The sequence below is a fragment of the Globicephala melas genome, chromosome 4 (assembly GCF_963455315.2).
Source record: "Globicephala melas chromosome 4, mGloMel1.2, whole genome shotgun sequence".
Taxonomy (NCBI): domain Eukaryota; kingdom Metazoa; phylum Chordata; class Mammalia; order Artiodactyla; family Delphinidae; genus Globicephala; species Globicephala melas.
In genome coordinates, this window is record NC_083317.1 from 139,367,093 (window position 1) to 139,383,269 (window position 16,177).

The 16,177-nt window shown below is 49.2% G+C and overlaps 1 protein-coding gene across 1 annotated transcript in view; it reads left to right on the plus strand.

Annotated features, from left to right (window-relative positions):
- Positions 1–5,008: 5,008 nt before the first annotated feature.
- The window catches only part of KAT2B (lysine acetyltransferase 2B), a 100,479-nt gene continuing 89,310 nt past the window's right edge, over positions 5,009–16,177 (plus strand). The window contains exon 1 of the mRNA XM_060298640.1: positions 5,009–5,323. Coding sequence (XP_060154623.1) covers positions 5,024–5,323 — 300 coding nt within the window. The 5' untranslated portion in view covers positions 5,009–5,023. The remainder of the gene's footprint in view (positions 5,324–16,177) is intronic.

Below are 16,177 nucleotides of genomic sequence, written 5' to 3' on the forward strand. Positions count from 1 at the left end.
GTTAGTTATTATAAACAGAAAACAAAAGGGAAAAAACCCTCTCTCTTTACAAGGGCAGTGCTCAGGCAAACACATTTAGGCCTATTCACATTAGATATGAAAATTGCTATGAAGAACAACTAAAAATAAAAATGAAAAAAATAGCACTAATGGTATTTGCTGCAGAGTTAAGACTCACACTGGAAATCATGATTTAATTGCAAAGATGCTTGAAAACCAGGGACGGAGATTTTCTGTTTCCCCATCCTAGGATTCATTTCCTAATTGTTTTCCAGTAATTTTTCCTTAGACAGATAGATTTTATTTTAGAGGTTATTAAAATAAATGTCCAGTGATCGCAGCCACTTTCTCCAGTGGGAAGTTGGCCCAAGCCTAAGGCATCTGTCTCCTCCTTCTTTATTTTATATTCTCATCGAGCTGTTGTCTCTAAATAAGCAGATGGCTGTGCTGGGAGGGAAGGATGCCAGTCATTGGCCACACACTGGGCCAAACCTGCTGTGATACCCCCTTGTCCAGACTAGTCCTCAGAGTCTGCATCCTCAGTGGGGACAATTTCAATCCATCTGTGGGCTTCAGGATGTTGGTGTATTATAGAAGGTGGGTAAGAAGGAATATGGCAAAGAGGTACTAGATGTTGGAGTAGCAGAAGATGGTCCCCATCCTTCCTTTCTTAGATGGGAAGGCATCTCCAGACAAAGGATACTAGATGAATAGGGCCAGCCATGCTGTCTGGGGGAAGGTGTCAGGCAAGACAGCAAATGCAAAGGCCCTGAGGCAGGAAAAAGCTTCCTGAGTTAGGCTGGAGTAAACCACACACCTGGGAGAAGGGCCTGGAGAGGTAGGCCTTGCCAATCAGGTTATGGGGTTGTGATTGTATTTTCAATGTTATGAGAAGCCCTTGGAGGGTTTCAAGCAGGGGGTTGTGGGATCAGGTTTGCGCTTACAATTTTTTTTTTTATTTTTGGTTGCATGGGGTCTTAGTTGCTGCGTGCGGGCTTTCTCTAGTTACAGCGAGTGGGGGCTACTCTTTGTTGTGGTGCACGGGTTTCTCATTGTGGTGGCTTCTCTTGTTGCAGAGCACAGGCTCTAGGCGTGTGGGCTTCAGTAGTTGTGGCACACGGGCTCAGTAGTTGTGGCTCACAGGCTCTAGAGCACGGGCTCAATAGTTGTGGCGCATGGGCTTAGTTGCTCCGCGGCATGTGGGATCTTCCTGGACCAGAGCTTGAACCCGTGTCCCCTGCATTGGCAGGTGGATTCTTAACCACTGCACCACCAGGGAAGCCCCTGCACTTACAATTTAAAAACTCTACCATGAAGAGGGGTATCATGGTAGAGCAAGGGAAGCAGAGTCCAGTTTGCACGTAGAAAAACTACTACTATTTATTGAGAACTTTCTTTGAGTGAGGCACTGGGAATATAAAAATGAGAAAAAGAAGTTTTACTCTCAAGGGAGCCCAGTAAAGGCAACGACATTTAGGAATCGGCTGCAAATCTTTCTAAATCTTTCTCTGGCTTTTGCATTTTTATATGCATTGACTGAACACATAGAGAATTGTACTTATATGCCAGTGTGAGTTTGCTTTTAATATAGATGGTATTGTACTGTACAGGGTTCATTCAGCAGCATTTCCTGGAGATCCACCTATGCTATTACATTTGTATAATGGTCATTCTTTGTGACAGCTGCATACTATTCTATAGTATTAATAAGCCAGAACTGACCTCCAAGAGTCAACCTGCTCCCTCAATTCCTACTCCCCAAGCCTTTTCTTTCCTAATTGTGGTTTGCTTACCTCAGCAAGTTGTGTTAAACTAAATGAAGAGGTAAATTGAGGTAAGCTTGAACTATGAGAAATTGAGGTTACTCAGAAATAGCATGGGAATTGCAATTTAAGGAAATGCAAACCACAGCAAGCTAAGGGCAACTGTGCTGGTGTGTGGGTGGGCTGTATTTATGGGGTGGGGGAGAGCAAAGACGGGGAGTCTGGTTGCAGTCCAAGCAGTAAGTTCATTGGCTTGAGGACGGGAAGAGACTCTTGGCGCTTTTTCATTGGTCAGGAGGTAAATCTGGGTCTTCTGTATAACAGCTTTTAGGGCAAATCAGTCTCTCAGTTCTTAAGTTCCAAGTTCCGTTCTTTTCAGGGCACATGCATGAGATTTCCATTTTAGATGGACATCCTTTCACAGTTGTGAATACTTTGTAAATGAACACATTGCCTTTTCTTTTGTTGGTGCTCACTTCATAAAAGGACTGCACACAGGAGCTCACTAAATGCTCACAGCAGCCTGATTATGCAGAGGCAACAAGCCTCCTGAATCCTTTGCCCTTGAACTGTCCTTGCCTGCTGCTCATAACACTTTGAATAGGGCCTTGAAACTGTGGGCCTTCAGCCTAAGGCAGTATGTCATCTGGGTGCTCTGAGCAGGGAAATAATGAAAAATAATGTTCAGTCGATGTCACAAGCCATTCACCATTCAGACAGTGATGGTTTTCAGGGCCGGTTGAAATGAGGCTGTTTTCTTCTGCTTCAGAACATCCTGGAAATAGCCTGCCTCCTGAATTCTGGGGACAGCTTGGGAGGAAGGGGTGATGGGTGAGTTAATATTGAAGCTGGGCTCCCCCCCCTGAAAATTTTATGATGAAAATTTCAAACATAGAAGATTTTAAAAACCGCACAGTGAACACCCATATACCTACTACCTAGATTCAACTCTTAACATTTCACATTTCACTCTACTTGCTTTATCATGTTCATCTGCCTATTAGCGCATTCACAGATGCATCAATCCATCTTTTTTTTTAACATCTTTATTAGAGTATAATTGCTTTACAATGGTGTCTTAGTTTCTGCTTTATAACAAAGTGAATCAGTTAAACATATACATATACATATGTCCCCGTATCTCTTCCCTCTTGCATCTCCCTCCCTCCCAGCCTCCCTATCCCATCCCATCTTTTTTTTTTAATGCTTCTTAAAGCATACTGCATATATCACGACACTGCACCCCTAAACTTTCAGCAGGAGCACCACCAACTAGACTTTAATATTTAAAATTTTTTTAATATATGAGGGATATTTTTATCCACTGAAATGCACAGATCCCAAGGGGGCCATCAGTTTGACAAATGCCTACATTGTGGAACCTAAACCCCTATCAATATCTGCTGACATCATGATATTGGACTTTGTTCATGGGATCTCAGTCTTTAAGACTCCCATCCAGCTTAGGCAAGAATCATAAAAATCTGCAAAACACCTCAGTAGAAAAGAAGCCCCAGGTAACTGTCCTGCTGGAACCAGAGAGTCTACAATTTCAGACCTTGAGACGGAACTCAAGTTGGGAGAGGTTATTTCCTTTTGTGCTGTCTAATGTCACTGTCTGGATCTACAAACTTAAAAAAAAAAAGTTCAAAGTCAAAAGAACACAGAGAATCTAGAAAAAGGATAGAGAAAATTAACTGGAAGAAACGGGATGGGAAGGGGAATATTTCCAGGGAAAAGCACATTTCTGCAGGCAGTCTGGCCGGAGCTGGGACAAGAGCTTTAGGGTATGTAAAGAATTTGATAATACACACATTATGACCCATATTATACAGAAATTGTGACTCACATTACAAAAGCAGGGCACTTGGGAAGGGTCCTGAGATACAGTGCTGGGCTTTTCAAAAACTGCTTTAGAGAGGCCAACCAAAGGTGTACAGTTTCAAATGAAAAAAACTGAAACGTGGTCTCCGAATTACTAAACACCACCTTCATTGTCATCAACAATGAAAACGACAGTTAGCAACAGTTTCAACAAAGTTGAAAACGCTGAGTCGAGTTTTTTCCTTTTTTTTTTTTTGAAGTTTGAGGCCAAAATCAACACATTCTTTTGGATGCTGCTTAATTTTTTTTTCATGGTTAATATGCATGCTGGTGATATCAAAATTGAAAACTATGGAACATTATAGAAAAGAAAGTAGTGAGGTTATACTCCCACTGTGCAGAGATGAGACCTATTAGCAAACTTTTCCCACTGCGCTTAGTTTTCATTGTGACCCTGCTTTTGGGACGACAGTTCTTTTAACAACCAGCACTTTCAAACAAAAATTACAGAAAATATCGATTAACAGTCTTTTCCTTCTTCTGGCAGATGCAATCCAGAAATTGATTACAGGATGAAAGCGTTCTCAATTAAAAGAGAGAAGGTGGACGGAGAAGTATCTAAAAAGAGAAATGGAAAACATCACGCCTTTATTTTGGTGAATTGGCAACAAAGAAAAGGATTAGCATGGTCGGGTACTTTTCAAAAATATTTTTTTTTTCTCTGGCTCCCGCTAGGGTGGAGGAAGTTGCCTCTGTTCCGAATGAGGGTGGAAGGGAGCGGAGGAACAAATGATGGGAGTCTCCCCCGCGCTCCTCCCGCGCCCCCTCCCTCCGCCGGGTCATCTTGGGGGGGCGCGGGGTGGGCTGCCGAGACGGAGGCGGCCAGCAGGTGCCTGGGCTCCGGCCCCTGCCCCTCTCCCCCTTCCCCCGGGGTTGGCCTCGCCCCCTGGCGGGCGAGCGCAGGGTGCCAGGCGCGGGGTGGGGGGCGCGCGTCCGGCAGGCAGCAGGAAAGAGCCGGGGGCCGGGGGGTTGGCCCCCAATCCTACCGAGAGGCCGGCACCCGCCGCCCGCACCCCAGGACCATGTCGGCGGCCCGGGCGCCGAGCGGGGCCCCGGGGAGGAGAGCCGGGGGAGGGCGTGTGCAGTGGCGGCGGCGGCCGCGGAGCCGCTAGTCCCCTCCCTCCTGGGGGAGCAGCTGCCGCCGCCGCCGCCGCCGCCACCGTCAGCGCGCGGGCCGCGGCCGGAGCGAGCCGGGCGGGTGGCGCGCGGGGCAGGGCGGGGGCGGGGAGGGGGGTGGGCGCTGGGGCGGGAGGGCGCGGGGGGAGGGTCTCGCGCTCCTGGCTACCAGAGCCCGAGAGGGAGACCCTGGCGGCGGCGGCGGTGGCAGCGGCGGCGGCGCCTGACACTCGGCGTCTCCTGCCGTGCTCCGGAGCGGCATGTCCGAGGCTGGCGGGGCCGGACCGGGCGGCGGCGGGGCGGGGGCCGGGCTCGGGGCGCTGCCCCCCCCGCCCCCCGCGCCCCCGCCCGCGCCGCCGCAGGGCTCCCCTGGCGCCGCCGCCGCCGCCGCCGCCGGGGGCTCGGGCGCCTGCGGACCGGCGACGGCGGTGGCGGCGGCGGGCACGGCCGAGGGGCCGGGAGGCGGCGGCTCGGCCCGGATCGCAGTGAAGAAGGCGCAGCTGCGCTCCGCTCCGCGGGCCAAGAAACTGGAGAAACTCGGCGTCTACTCCGCCTGCAAGGTACGCGCTCGGCTCCCGGCCCGCCCGAGGGGCCGCGGCCGGGCCCGCGGGACCCCCTCCCCCTCCCGCCCCCGCCTCCCGCCCGGGGCCGCGGCACCGCGGAAGTGCTGCTGTCGCCCGCGCCCAATTAGCTGCTCCTCGAACCAGAGTGCTGTCGGGTGGGAAGGAGAGATCGCCGGGACCGAGAGCCTTTCCTTCCTCCCCCTTGGAAGGAGTTGCCTCCGCCTCCGAGCTCCTGGGCTGCCCTGGGGCTTTGTTGCTCTGTAGGAGCTCGCCGGAGGCGCCTCCCAGGGAGTGGAGCGGGGCCAAGGCAGCATCTTTTGGGGGACCTGAGCGCCCTCCTCTCCTCCACCGAGCCCCACTGGGTGGAAGGAGTGAGGCTGGAATAGGATTCTGGACTCCCGGCGCTTCGGGAGCTCGAAGGGGCGGATTGCGCGGGCTGGGCGGCGCAGCCCCAAGCTAGGGTCCTGGAGCTCCGGGCGCCCTCGGCCGGGGGCGGAGGCGCTGCGGCGCGCGGTGACAGCCCGGTCATTACTGTATTTTTACTTGTTTAGTTGAAACGCTGCCCCAGCCTCTCGGGGTGTAAACAGGATTTGGCAAGGTGACGGCCCAGCGCGGCGGGCGCTACTGCTTAGTTTGAGGACGCGCGTTTCTGGCCATCCCCTCTCCACCCCAGCTCCGGGCACCCCGTCGCCCCTTAAATGCGGATCCAGATGTGGGCGCCGTGCTCCCGGGGTGGGAGCACTGCCCGAGGCCGCGGGGCAGGCTGGCCCTGCGCTGTCAGCAGCGGCTTTGTTTTGACAGGGTGACAGCTGAGGGGGGCGGGGACTTGGCCTTGTCAGCTCCTGCGGCCTGTGGCTGAAGCGGGGAAGAGACACACACACTCACACACCTCCCCTGTGCTCCTCCCGCCTGCTGCAAACAGGGTCAAGTTCCCAGATTCCAATTTCCCACAGCCCAGATGCAGTTGGCCACGTCTGAATTTGGGCGTAAAGGTTATTAATCCTGCTAGAACCTCACACCCCGGTGATGCTGTTTTCAGTATTTACAGGAGCTTCTCAACCTCAGTGGAATATCTGTACTTCCTTTCTCCACGTCATTCACATCCTCTTGTGTATGTTGAGCACCTACTGTAGACCCTGCACTGGTTCAATACATATTTGTTGAGTGAAGGTAGGATCTAGCCCAGTGCTTCTAAAACTTTTGTGTGCACAGGACTCTTCTGGGGAGCTGGTTGAACGCTGATTCTGCATCAGGAGGTCTGGGATGGGGCTGAGAGACTGCATTTCTAACAGACTCTCAGGTGATGCGATGTTAGTCCACCGACCACACTCCAAGTAGCAAGACCCTGGTTCAGACCTGGACAATATAAGATTATCCCATTTGAATTCAGCCAAGAAAGTGAAACTGTGAAACAGTAATGCCACATGGTTGGCGTTTCTGAAGACAGAATGCAAAAATGATCCAGTGGGGAGTGTGCTTTTAAGAAAGGTGAAGGGGTAGGAATTGGCTATGAAGGGCATTTGACAAATGAGAACAAGACCGGGAGAGTAGTGGGCCGAAGGGAGAACTGTACGGAGATAAGAACGGGGTCAGTTACTCGGTTGACGTGGCATTTTGCAGCCGGAGTGGGCTCACGTGGGAGCCGTGTCAGCTCTGTGTTTCTGTTCTGGCTTTTGATTGGGTTCCCATCATGAGCATCTTCTTTCCCTGCTACCACCTTAACATCTGAAAACTTTCCGCAGTTTTGGTTCTGTCTAAAACCATGAGCATGTGTGTCCTGCTTTGATATTTTTGATCCTTTCAAATTTCCGTGAGTGAAATGTAGCGCCTTTTCTAAAACTTGTAACTTCAGTGTTTCATGTTCACATTCACAATCAAACCTATAGGAAGGGAAAACCTCTCTCATTTAAGGTCTCTCTTCCTGCCCCTGGGAGACTCTGAATGTGTCCACTTCTATTTGCTCATTCATTCAGTAAGGATCCCAACCGGATGCCAGGCATTGTGCTAGATGCTGGGACAGTGACACCCAGAATCTGTCCTTCTGGAGCTACTGACTGTGTGTGTGCATGCACTTGCATGCATGTGTTGGGTGAACCAATTACAATGAAGTTCGAAGAACCTGCTTTCTTAGAGCGCTGTTGGAACTCAGAGCAGGGCATTCACGGGCAGGAGGCACGAAGGGTGGGTGGGGTAGGACGGGCTTCCTGGAAGAAGTGTCAGTGGCTGCTAAGGACTCTTAGCGGGGCAGGGTGCGGTCAGCTGAAGCTTCTTGTAGTGGAGAAACTGAAAGTAGTTATGAAAGCTTGGAGTTGGGCCAGCGGGAGCTAAAGTCCATTGGCGGTGGCCACTAGATTGGTGGAGGCGGGTGTGTGCGGCCAAGAGGGAATCCAGGAATCTTAACATTATCTCAGATTTGCTTTTGTTTTTTTTTCCTTCCAACTGTGCTTGATTGAGTGTGAGGAGGTGCAAGCCAGTACAATCTGTATTTCTTTCTCAGCTTGTCTCTACCCTCTATGTAAGAATGCCCCAAAGGACAGATTCTCCTACCTTTTGTCATTGACTGGCCACTTAGCAAGTTGGAGAGAATAGAGAGGTTAGGGAGTGGGGAGGAATCTGGGAAGAGATGAAGTACTTTACTGGGGGGGGCTACTGAAAGAAAACAGGTCCCAGACCTGATAAAACATCTGGCCTTTAAACTTCACAAATGAAACAGAGAAAGAAGGGAGCTAGCTCACAGCCAGGGAGGTGCACCACAGCCCGGAGAGAAGGGAAAAAAAAAAAAAAGAAACAAACAAACTTGTTTTGCAGGGTCCAGAGTAGAGCTCTTTGAACTGTGTCCTGGCACAGGTTGCTCATGTGACACAGCCAGACTGCTCATTAAAATTGTAAATCTGACCATGCTCTGCCCCTACTTAGGACCCTTAATTTCTCTTTACGAGGGGTCCACAAGACCCTGTGTGGCCTGGCCAGTGCTATCTCTGGCCCCCTTTCAGGGCCTTGCGTGCATGGTTCCTTTCTACCTCAGGGCCTTTGCACACACTGTTTACTAGCACCAAAAGCTCCTTTTGCCTCACTTTCTTTTTTCCTTTTTTCTTTGTTTTTGGCCGCACTGCGCGGCATGTGGGATCTTAGTTCCCCAACCAGGAATTGAACCTGCACCCCCTGCAGTGGAAGCACGGAGTCTTAACCACTGGACCGCCAGGAAAGTCCCTTGCCTCACTTTCAAACGAACTCCCAGCTCTTCCCGCAAATCTCAGATTCCTTGCGTGTCCTTTACAACCCTGGCCAGCCTTCCCATTCTAAATGTTTGGAACCCCCTCTGTACTTACTTTTCCTAACTGGTGCTTTCATCATGATTTTTAATTGTGTGATTATTTGATATGTGTTTGTCACTCTGAATAGATCCTAAGTGATGTGGTTATTGACTGGATGAATGAATGAGAGAAGAGAAAACGGAGGAAGTGATTAACTGTTAGAAGAGCAGTAGTGAAATTTTAGCCTGACCACTTCTTGACAACTGGACAGAGAGGGTTTTTTCTCACGGATGTGCATAGGACTGGATTTTTAGTGTTATAAAAGGAGCCCCGAGTAAATTATGAGTAGCCCAAATCCACATCTATTTGAATGAAAATGTAATTTAGGTAGTAAAAAACCAAAAACCAATGACCGACTCTTCCTAGTGAAATAGGCCATTTTTACAGGAGGGGAGGCCGGAGGGAGTGGTGGCCAAGAGCCACCTGAGTTCACATTTCAGGTCCAGCTGTGTGACCTTGGACAAGGACTTTACCTCAGCCTCCATTTCCTTGTCTGTAAAGTAGGAATAATAACCCTCACCTCACAGCCTAACGGTGAGGATTTCAAATGAGCTCCTGTGTATGAGGCATCCAGCAGGTGTCTAGTCCACCCCATGTTTTCTCAGCAGCTCAGAGTAGGGGATACCCTGTAAACTTGGGAGTCAAGAAAGCACATGGGGCTTAGTCTCCTATCCCAGCTCTGCCGCTTTATGGTCTTGGGCACAAGTCACTTAGTTTTCCTCTGAGCCTGGATTGCTTCATCTCTAAGATGGAGACCATGACTTCAACCTTGAAGTTCAAAGGTGGAAGTTTCCCCAGAGTTCCTGGAACCTAAACGTGTTGGGTTCATGCTGGCAAAATGAAATTGCCTGGTGCTAAAACAGAACTAGAGTTACCGATGTAGAAAACAAACTTATAGTTACCAGGGGGGAAAGGGGGGGAGGTATAAATTGGGAGATTGGGATTGACCTATACACACTCTACTATATATAAAATAGATAACTAATAAGGACCTACTGTGTAGCACAGGGAACTCTATTCTATCCTCTGTAATGACCCATATGGGAAAAGAACCTAAAAAAGAGTGGATATGTGTCTATGTATAACTGATTCACTTTGCTGTACAGCAGGAAACTAGCACAACGTTGTAAATTCACTACACTCCAATAAAAATTAAAAGAAAAGAAAAGAAAAGAAATTGTCTGCTTCCGTACTCAGTGTTCCAGTCAGGGGCTGCAAAGCAGTTATGGAGAACTTTGATTCTGGGCTGAGTGCCTTACTTAGAGACTGACATAGGCACAGGACTAGAAAATTAGTCTTCATTTAAAAAATAATGGTTTATAATCTAGAAGTGACACTGGCTGTTGAATATGCAGCGAGCACAGGCAGAGGCACCACCATAAGAGAAAAAGCTTCCTACGTTGGCCAGGGGGCTGCGAATGGGGCACTAGACCCAGCCTTCACGTTAGGGGGGGGTCCTGAATGCCTGTGTTTGTATTTGTCAGTCACTCCTTCCGAGAGCAAGTTTCCAGTGTTCAGTGTCTAGAGCAGTGGCTCTTACCCAGGAGCTGTTTTGCCCCCCAGGGGATGTTTGGCAAGGTCTGGAGACATTTTGGGGTGAGGGAGTGCTACTGGTGGCTAGTGAACAGAGGCCAGATGCACAGGCCAGCCCACGACAGCCCCGCCGACACAAAGAATGATCTGGCCCCCGTGACAGTAGTGCCGAAGTTGAGAAACTCTGCCTTGGAAGAAAATCGTATTGCCCCCAAATACCATAAATACATTTGCAGTGGAGGAGAAACGAATGCTTTTCATGTTAATTTGAATAACACTCAGAACCTGAAAAATCTCGCTTTGTGAATCCTGGGCATATTTTTAAACAGCTTTATTGTGGTATAATTTATAGATCATAAAACTCAGCAACTGTAAGTGTGCAGTTAGTTGTTCTTGAGTAAATATGTACAATTGTGCGTGCATTACCACAGTCCAGCTTTATAACTCTACCATTCCCCCCGCCCCCCTACCTCCGCAAAGGTCTGGTGGTTCCCCCCCACCAGTTCCCCCCACCGTGGGCAACTTTTTAAGGTGATATTTTATAGCAGTTGATTGTTGGTTTGCAAACAGAAACCCAATTGAAAGTATCTTTCTGGAGACTCTTAGATCATCAGTATTGTTACGGCAAAGCACAACACAGGACGGGGGGTAGATTAAATGTTTTTAAAAACTCAGTCTCTAGCCACATAAATCTAATGCAGACGATTATTTCACGTGTGGTAACTTCTCTAAAAGGTGGTATCATGGAGCCAGGCACACAGGCAAAATGCTTCACTTGGCCGGCACCATGCGGAAAGCCAGAAAGATGACCAAATTGAATTATGTGTCCTCCTAAACTTTCAGGGAAGATGGAAAAATGCAAGCCTGCAAAGCCTTTGGATTGCAGTTTGCAGTTTTCTGTAACTGGAAAAAGTAGTTTATAGGGCAAAACAGTACAAAATCTGCTGAGGACTGTTTTGTTTTAGGAAGCTCGTGCTTGCGTATAGCATTTTGTGACGCAGTGCTCGTGGGGTTTTGTTTGTTTGTTTTTACCATTCAGTAGATCTCAACCTAGTTACCCGTCCACATGGGCAGGATTTAGTTCTGTGTCCATTTAATTCTGTAAATCCACAGGTCTGACCCGTCATAGGGAACGTTGAGGGTAAAAGGGTGAAATATACAGTTTCACGCCAGGTACCTTGGAACAATCAGAACATCTGCTTCTCAGATGAAAGACCTGGATACTCAGCACAGTGCCAATAAAACTTGGATTTCCAAGGCTGAGCAGCTTCCGATGGAGTTCGTTTGTTTCTCCATGAGAGGAAGATAGCTATTTAGGAACGGTTGTCGATGGCTTCCGGCTCTGGATGGTTTCCTACACTCCTAATCTGATTTGATTCGAGGGTTCGAATCTGCCACGGCACCTGTGGTAGAACTGCAGGCGTGCCGACCACCTGACGACCTGGAGAAAACCTGGAGGATCACTCCTCCCACCCCACCGGCTGGCGGGTGCCCCTGGGCAGTGTCTTAACTGCCTATCTCTCAGTTTCCTCATTGGGGAAGCGGGAGGCGAGGTGCCACCTCATCCATTTACCGTGAAGATGAAATCATCTAGCCTATGTGACGGTTCTTGGAACACAGGCATTCCACAGATGTCTCTTTAATTTTTAAAAACTTTCCGTTGGTATCAGCAGTTTTGTCGTTGGTGTTTTGCCACTCCACCTGGGGTAAGAGAAAGGCAGGCGAGGTCATTTTACTAGCAGGGAACCGGGACCCAAAGAAGTTCAGCAGCTTCATCCAGCTGCAGGGGTGGCTCACGGGGAAGCTGCCCACAGAGGCTCTCTTTCCCACGTGTCCTCTGCGTCCTCTTCCCAGGCATTCTCATGGGGCGGAGAGGAGGCTGTCCTTCCAGATGGTTTACAGAGGGGACTTCACTTGTGGCAGGCATTCTCCTGCTCTCATTTGATGTTTATTGTACTCCTGTTGAGAGGTATGTTCAAAGGCTTTTGTAGTTCATTGAAACTGCAGGCCATAAGGCAGGCAAAATGTGTTCTTTATGACTGGCCCAGGGCAGACAGATGCACGCCCTTGATGGTTTTAAAGCTGACAATCAAGAATGGTCACTGGGCTGGCCCGAGAGAGTTCCCTGCTGAAAGAAGATGAAACAGACATCTACTCGGGGTGTCGGAGGTGCCAGATGTGCCAGAGAGGTAAGGAATTGCCCGTCCTGGGTATTTAGAAGTCCCCAAGTAGCTCTGTATAAGACTGCTCACACAGCAGTATTTCAGCGCAATCCAGAGGAGTCATTTTTTTAAAAACTGTGATTATGCAGACAGTAAAGTGCTCAAAGCATCACTATGTATGAGGATCTGGGGGATGAATTTTTACATATGCATGCGTCTATGCAACTGCCGTCCAGATACAGCACCTGTAGAGTGTTTCCAGCACCTCAGGGGCCCCCTTGTGCCCCCTCCCCACCTCTGGTAACCCTTATTCTGATGGTTATTGCCAGAGATCAGCTTTGCCTCTCTGAAACTTCCCATCAGTGGCACCGCACGGTTTGGACTCCTTTGCCTCCGGCTTCTGTCACTCCACGTGGCGTCTGTGCGCTGCGTGTGCATTGTTTCCTATAGCCCTGGTTTGTCAAGACACATGTGTTTAAGCTAAAAAACAAGTTAAAAATTGCTAACCATGTCCAGAATGGAAGTCATTGGATGTGGACAGCTTCCTAAGATGAATTTTAATTAGGCTTTTGAAAGAAAAGATGGGAATTTGATCTCTGGGTGTACTGGGAAGAACCCACGAGGGCAGGAAGGTGGACAGGAAATCCAGGAGGCGTACTGGCCGAGCAGACATAGAGAAGGATTGGAAAGGAGAGGCAGAATGTTGGGGGCTGTGATGTCACAGCTGCGGAATGCCCAGCCTGAGTCCTTTCTTCTCCCCGTGAGTCTGCGTTGGTGAGCCCTTACTGGTAAACATCACGCTAAGTCCTGCTGCAAGTTGACTGGAGTTATACACTGTGTCCTGTCAACCACGCAGAGTCATACGTGTTGGGTGCAGTGGCGGGGTTCCTAGAAGGCTGGCTGGAGACAGGTCCAGAAAGCTCCAGTGGGTGCTGCCACCTCTGTTATTGGCCTAGGGGATGGAGATGCAGGACAGAGAATATTTCTTCCGGTTTATCCCCACACCATCTCCAGAACTGTGTGCTGAGGCCACTAAGGGCCACCTTCTCCCCAGGAGTGGCAGTGAGGGACACAGATTACTAGACAGCCTACAGTTTTTCCGTAACAGCTCATCCTTGAAAACTTGTATTAACTATTTAAGATGAGCTTACTATTTAATGGGATCCTATGGGCCATAAAGCAATCTTTTCTGTAACTGATATAGTTAACACAACGGGAGTTTCATCTTTTTTACTTGTGTGTGCCTGTACATGGAGGTGTTATACCTATACCATGTAGTTATTCATGTAACATTTGCTCCTGCCCAAACCCCTTATGACACCTCATCACCTAGTTATCATCGAACTAGAATCAAATCCTTTATAAGGATGAATTGCTTTCACCTCGGGCTTCTAATTGGCATGCCGGTACCCCCTGCATCACACACTTTTCTTTTCCAGGTATTGGTGTGGCTTGTTGTTAAAACTCATTCTGGTCTGTTCTCAAATGCCAGCTTCTCAGAGACGCCTCCTGACCACTCCCCCACCCCGCCAAAGTAGCAGTACCCCATCACTCCATAATTTTACCTTGGTTTGCTTTCCTTTATTGCATTTGTCAGTACTTGGAAATCACATATAGTTTCTTGTCTGTTTCCCTTACGACAGTGGAAGTTCCCTGAAGCAGGGACTTTGGTTCATTCCATATCCCAGGTCCACGGACCATGTACACAGTGGGTGTTCAGTCCATATTTGTTGACTAAGTGGGTCATATTCACAGGCTTTGTGAGGTTGGAGGAGAGGAAGTTTTGTTTTAAAGACAAGGAAACTGGCACCCAGGGAGGTTTCGTAACTTGCCCACAGCTGTGTGGTCAGCAGCAGGGCAGCCCTGAGCTGGGGCTGGAAGAGCATCTCCAGGTACTCAGCTCACGGGGACCTGATGACACGCGGTACTTGTCTGATAGCCTGGACTTCTGCTCAAAACAGAGCAAGAAGGAATCAAACCCGCTTTTAATCCTCCTCTGAGTGAATGATGTGAATTTCTCTAACCTGCAAACCCGCATTTCCTCCTCTGCAAATTAAAATGAAATTTACACAAGGGGATTGTGAATATTGTAAGACCAGCGGGTTAAAACCTATGGGGCGTGGGGGGGAAAGGCCCTACCATATATTCTAAAAGTCTAAATTACGCTAGTGAACAAAAAAGATTGCCTATAAAGGTATGTTTTCTAACTACTATTTATATTTTTTGTTCCTTTGCTGTCCGCTTAAACTAAAGGCTACAACAGGCTTTCTTTAATTTGTTCTTCTGTTTGTACCCAGAGGCCTAGACACAGGGCTTATTATTATTATTATTTTAATTAATTAATTATTTTTTGCCTGCATTGGGTCTTCGTTGCTGTGCACGGGTTTTCTCTAGTTGCAGCGAGCGGGGGCTACTCTTTGTTGCAGTGCACGGACTTCTCACTGTGATGGCTTCTCTTGTTCTGGAGCATGGGCTCTAGGCATGCAGGCTTCAGTAGTTGTGGCTCGCAGGCTCTAGAGCACAGGCTCAGTAGTTGTGGTACATGGGCTTAGTTGCTCCGCGGCATGTAGGATCTTCCTGGACCAGGGCTCGAACCCGTGTCCCCTGCATTGGCAGGCGCATTCTTAACCACTGTGCCACGAGGGAAGCCCTGGGCTTATTTTTTTTTAATCAGGAGACAAATGTATTGATTTTGGAACAAAGTGGGAACGATGTCGCTAGTGATCCTTGGCCTGACACACCACCTAACCTTAGGAGGAGGCCTTCTGTAATCTCTTCAGTGACCTCAAGTGTGTGGAGACATTTCCATGAACTCTACACCATCCTAACCAGCCCCCGCGTGCCCTGGGTCTGTGCAGCCGTCTACGAGGCTTCTGTGGTACACAGGAGATTCCAGAAGTACAGGGATGATACCTGACTAATACCCTAGTGATTGATGGCAGCGGCAGCCCTATCTATTGTTTGCATTCGCTCTAACAAGCTGGTGTTGAAACTGGCTGGCAGAATGCCAGGGAAGCCAAGGTCAGCGTACTTTGAAACAGCGAAGTGAGTCATGGGAGCCAGGACTTGCACATTGCACATACCCACAGGAGCACCTGACCCACCCACCTCCAGGGGAACATGTATTGGCTAGCTGCCTGTGCCCGGCTCTGTCCTAGGTGTGTGGTGAGTGACAAAAGGACGTGCAAGCCACAGGGAGTCCTCATCTTGCTGGGGAGACAGATGTGAACGGAAAGAAAAATGGAAGCGAATAATCAGGCACGAAGTCCGTGCAAAGAGAAAGCGTCACGAGCTGGGGTGGGTGGGAGCGGAGGTGAGGGGCCCAGCCCAGGTGGAGTGAACGGTAGAAAGCAGAGTGGAAGGGAGCAAGGCATCAGAGCGGTATAGAACGCGGACCTGGGCAACAGGTTGGCCCAGTTGGAATCCTGATGTGCTGCTATCGCTCTGAGACTGTGGGGAGATTCCGTACCCTTCACAAGCCTCCATTTCAGAGCTGTAAAGTGGAGAGGGTGTTACTGTCAACTTTTCCCATTCATCCAACAACTTGTTCTTGAAATGTGTCAGGCGTTGGTTTAGATGCTGGGGATACAGTGACAGATGGGTCCTTGCTCTTAGAGAGCTTGCTTTCTGGTAGCAGAAGGAGACGGTAAACAAGAAAATAACAGAAAGTGGCAAGTGCCACACACACAGAGAATGAAAACAGAGACATAGATGAGAACCCTTGGGGAGCTCCTTCAGATGTGTGCCTGGAAAGCTCTCTCTGAAGAGGGGACACATCCTGGGCCAGAACGATGACAGGAAGCCAGCTCTGCGTGGGGTGCGAGGGGAGAGGGAGGTGCAAA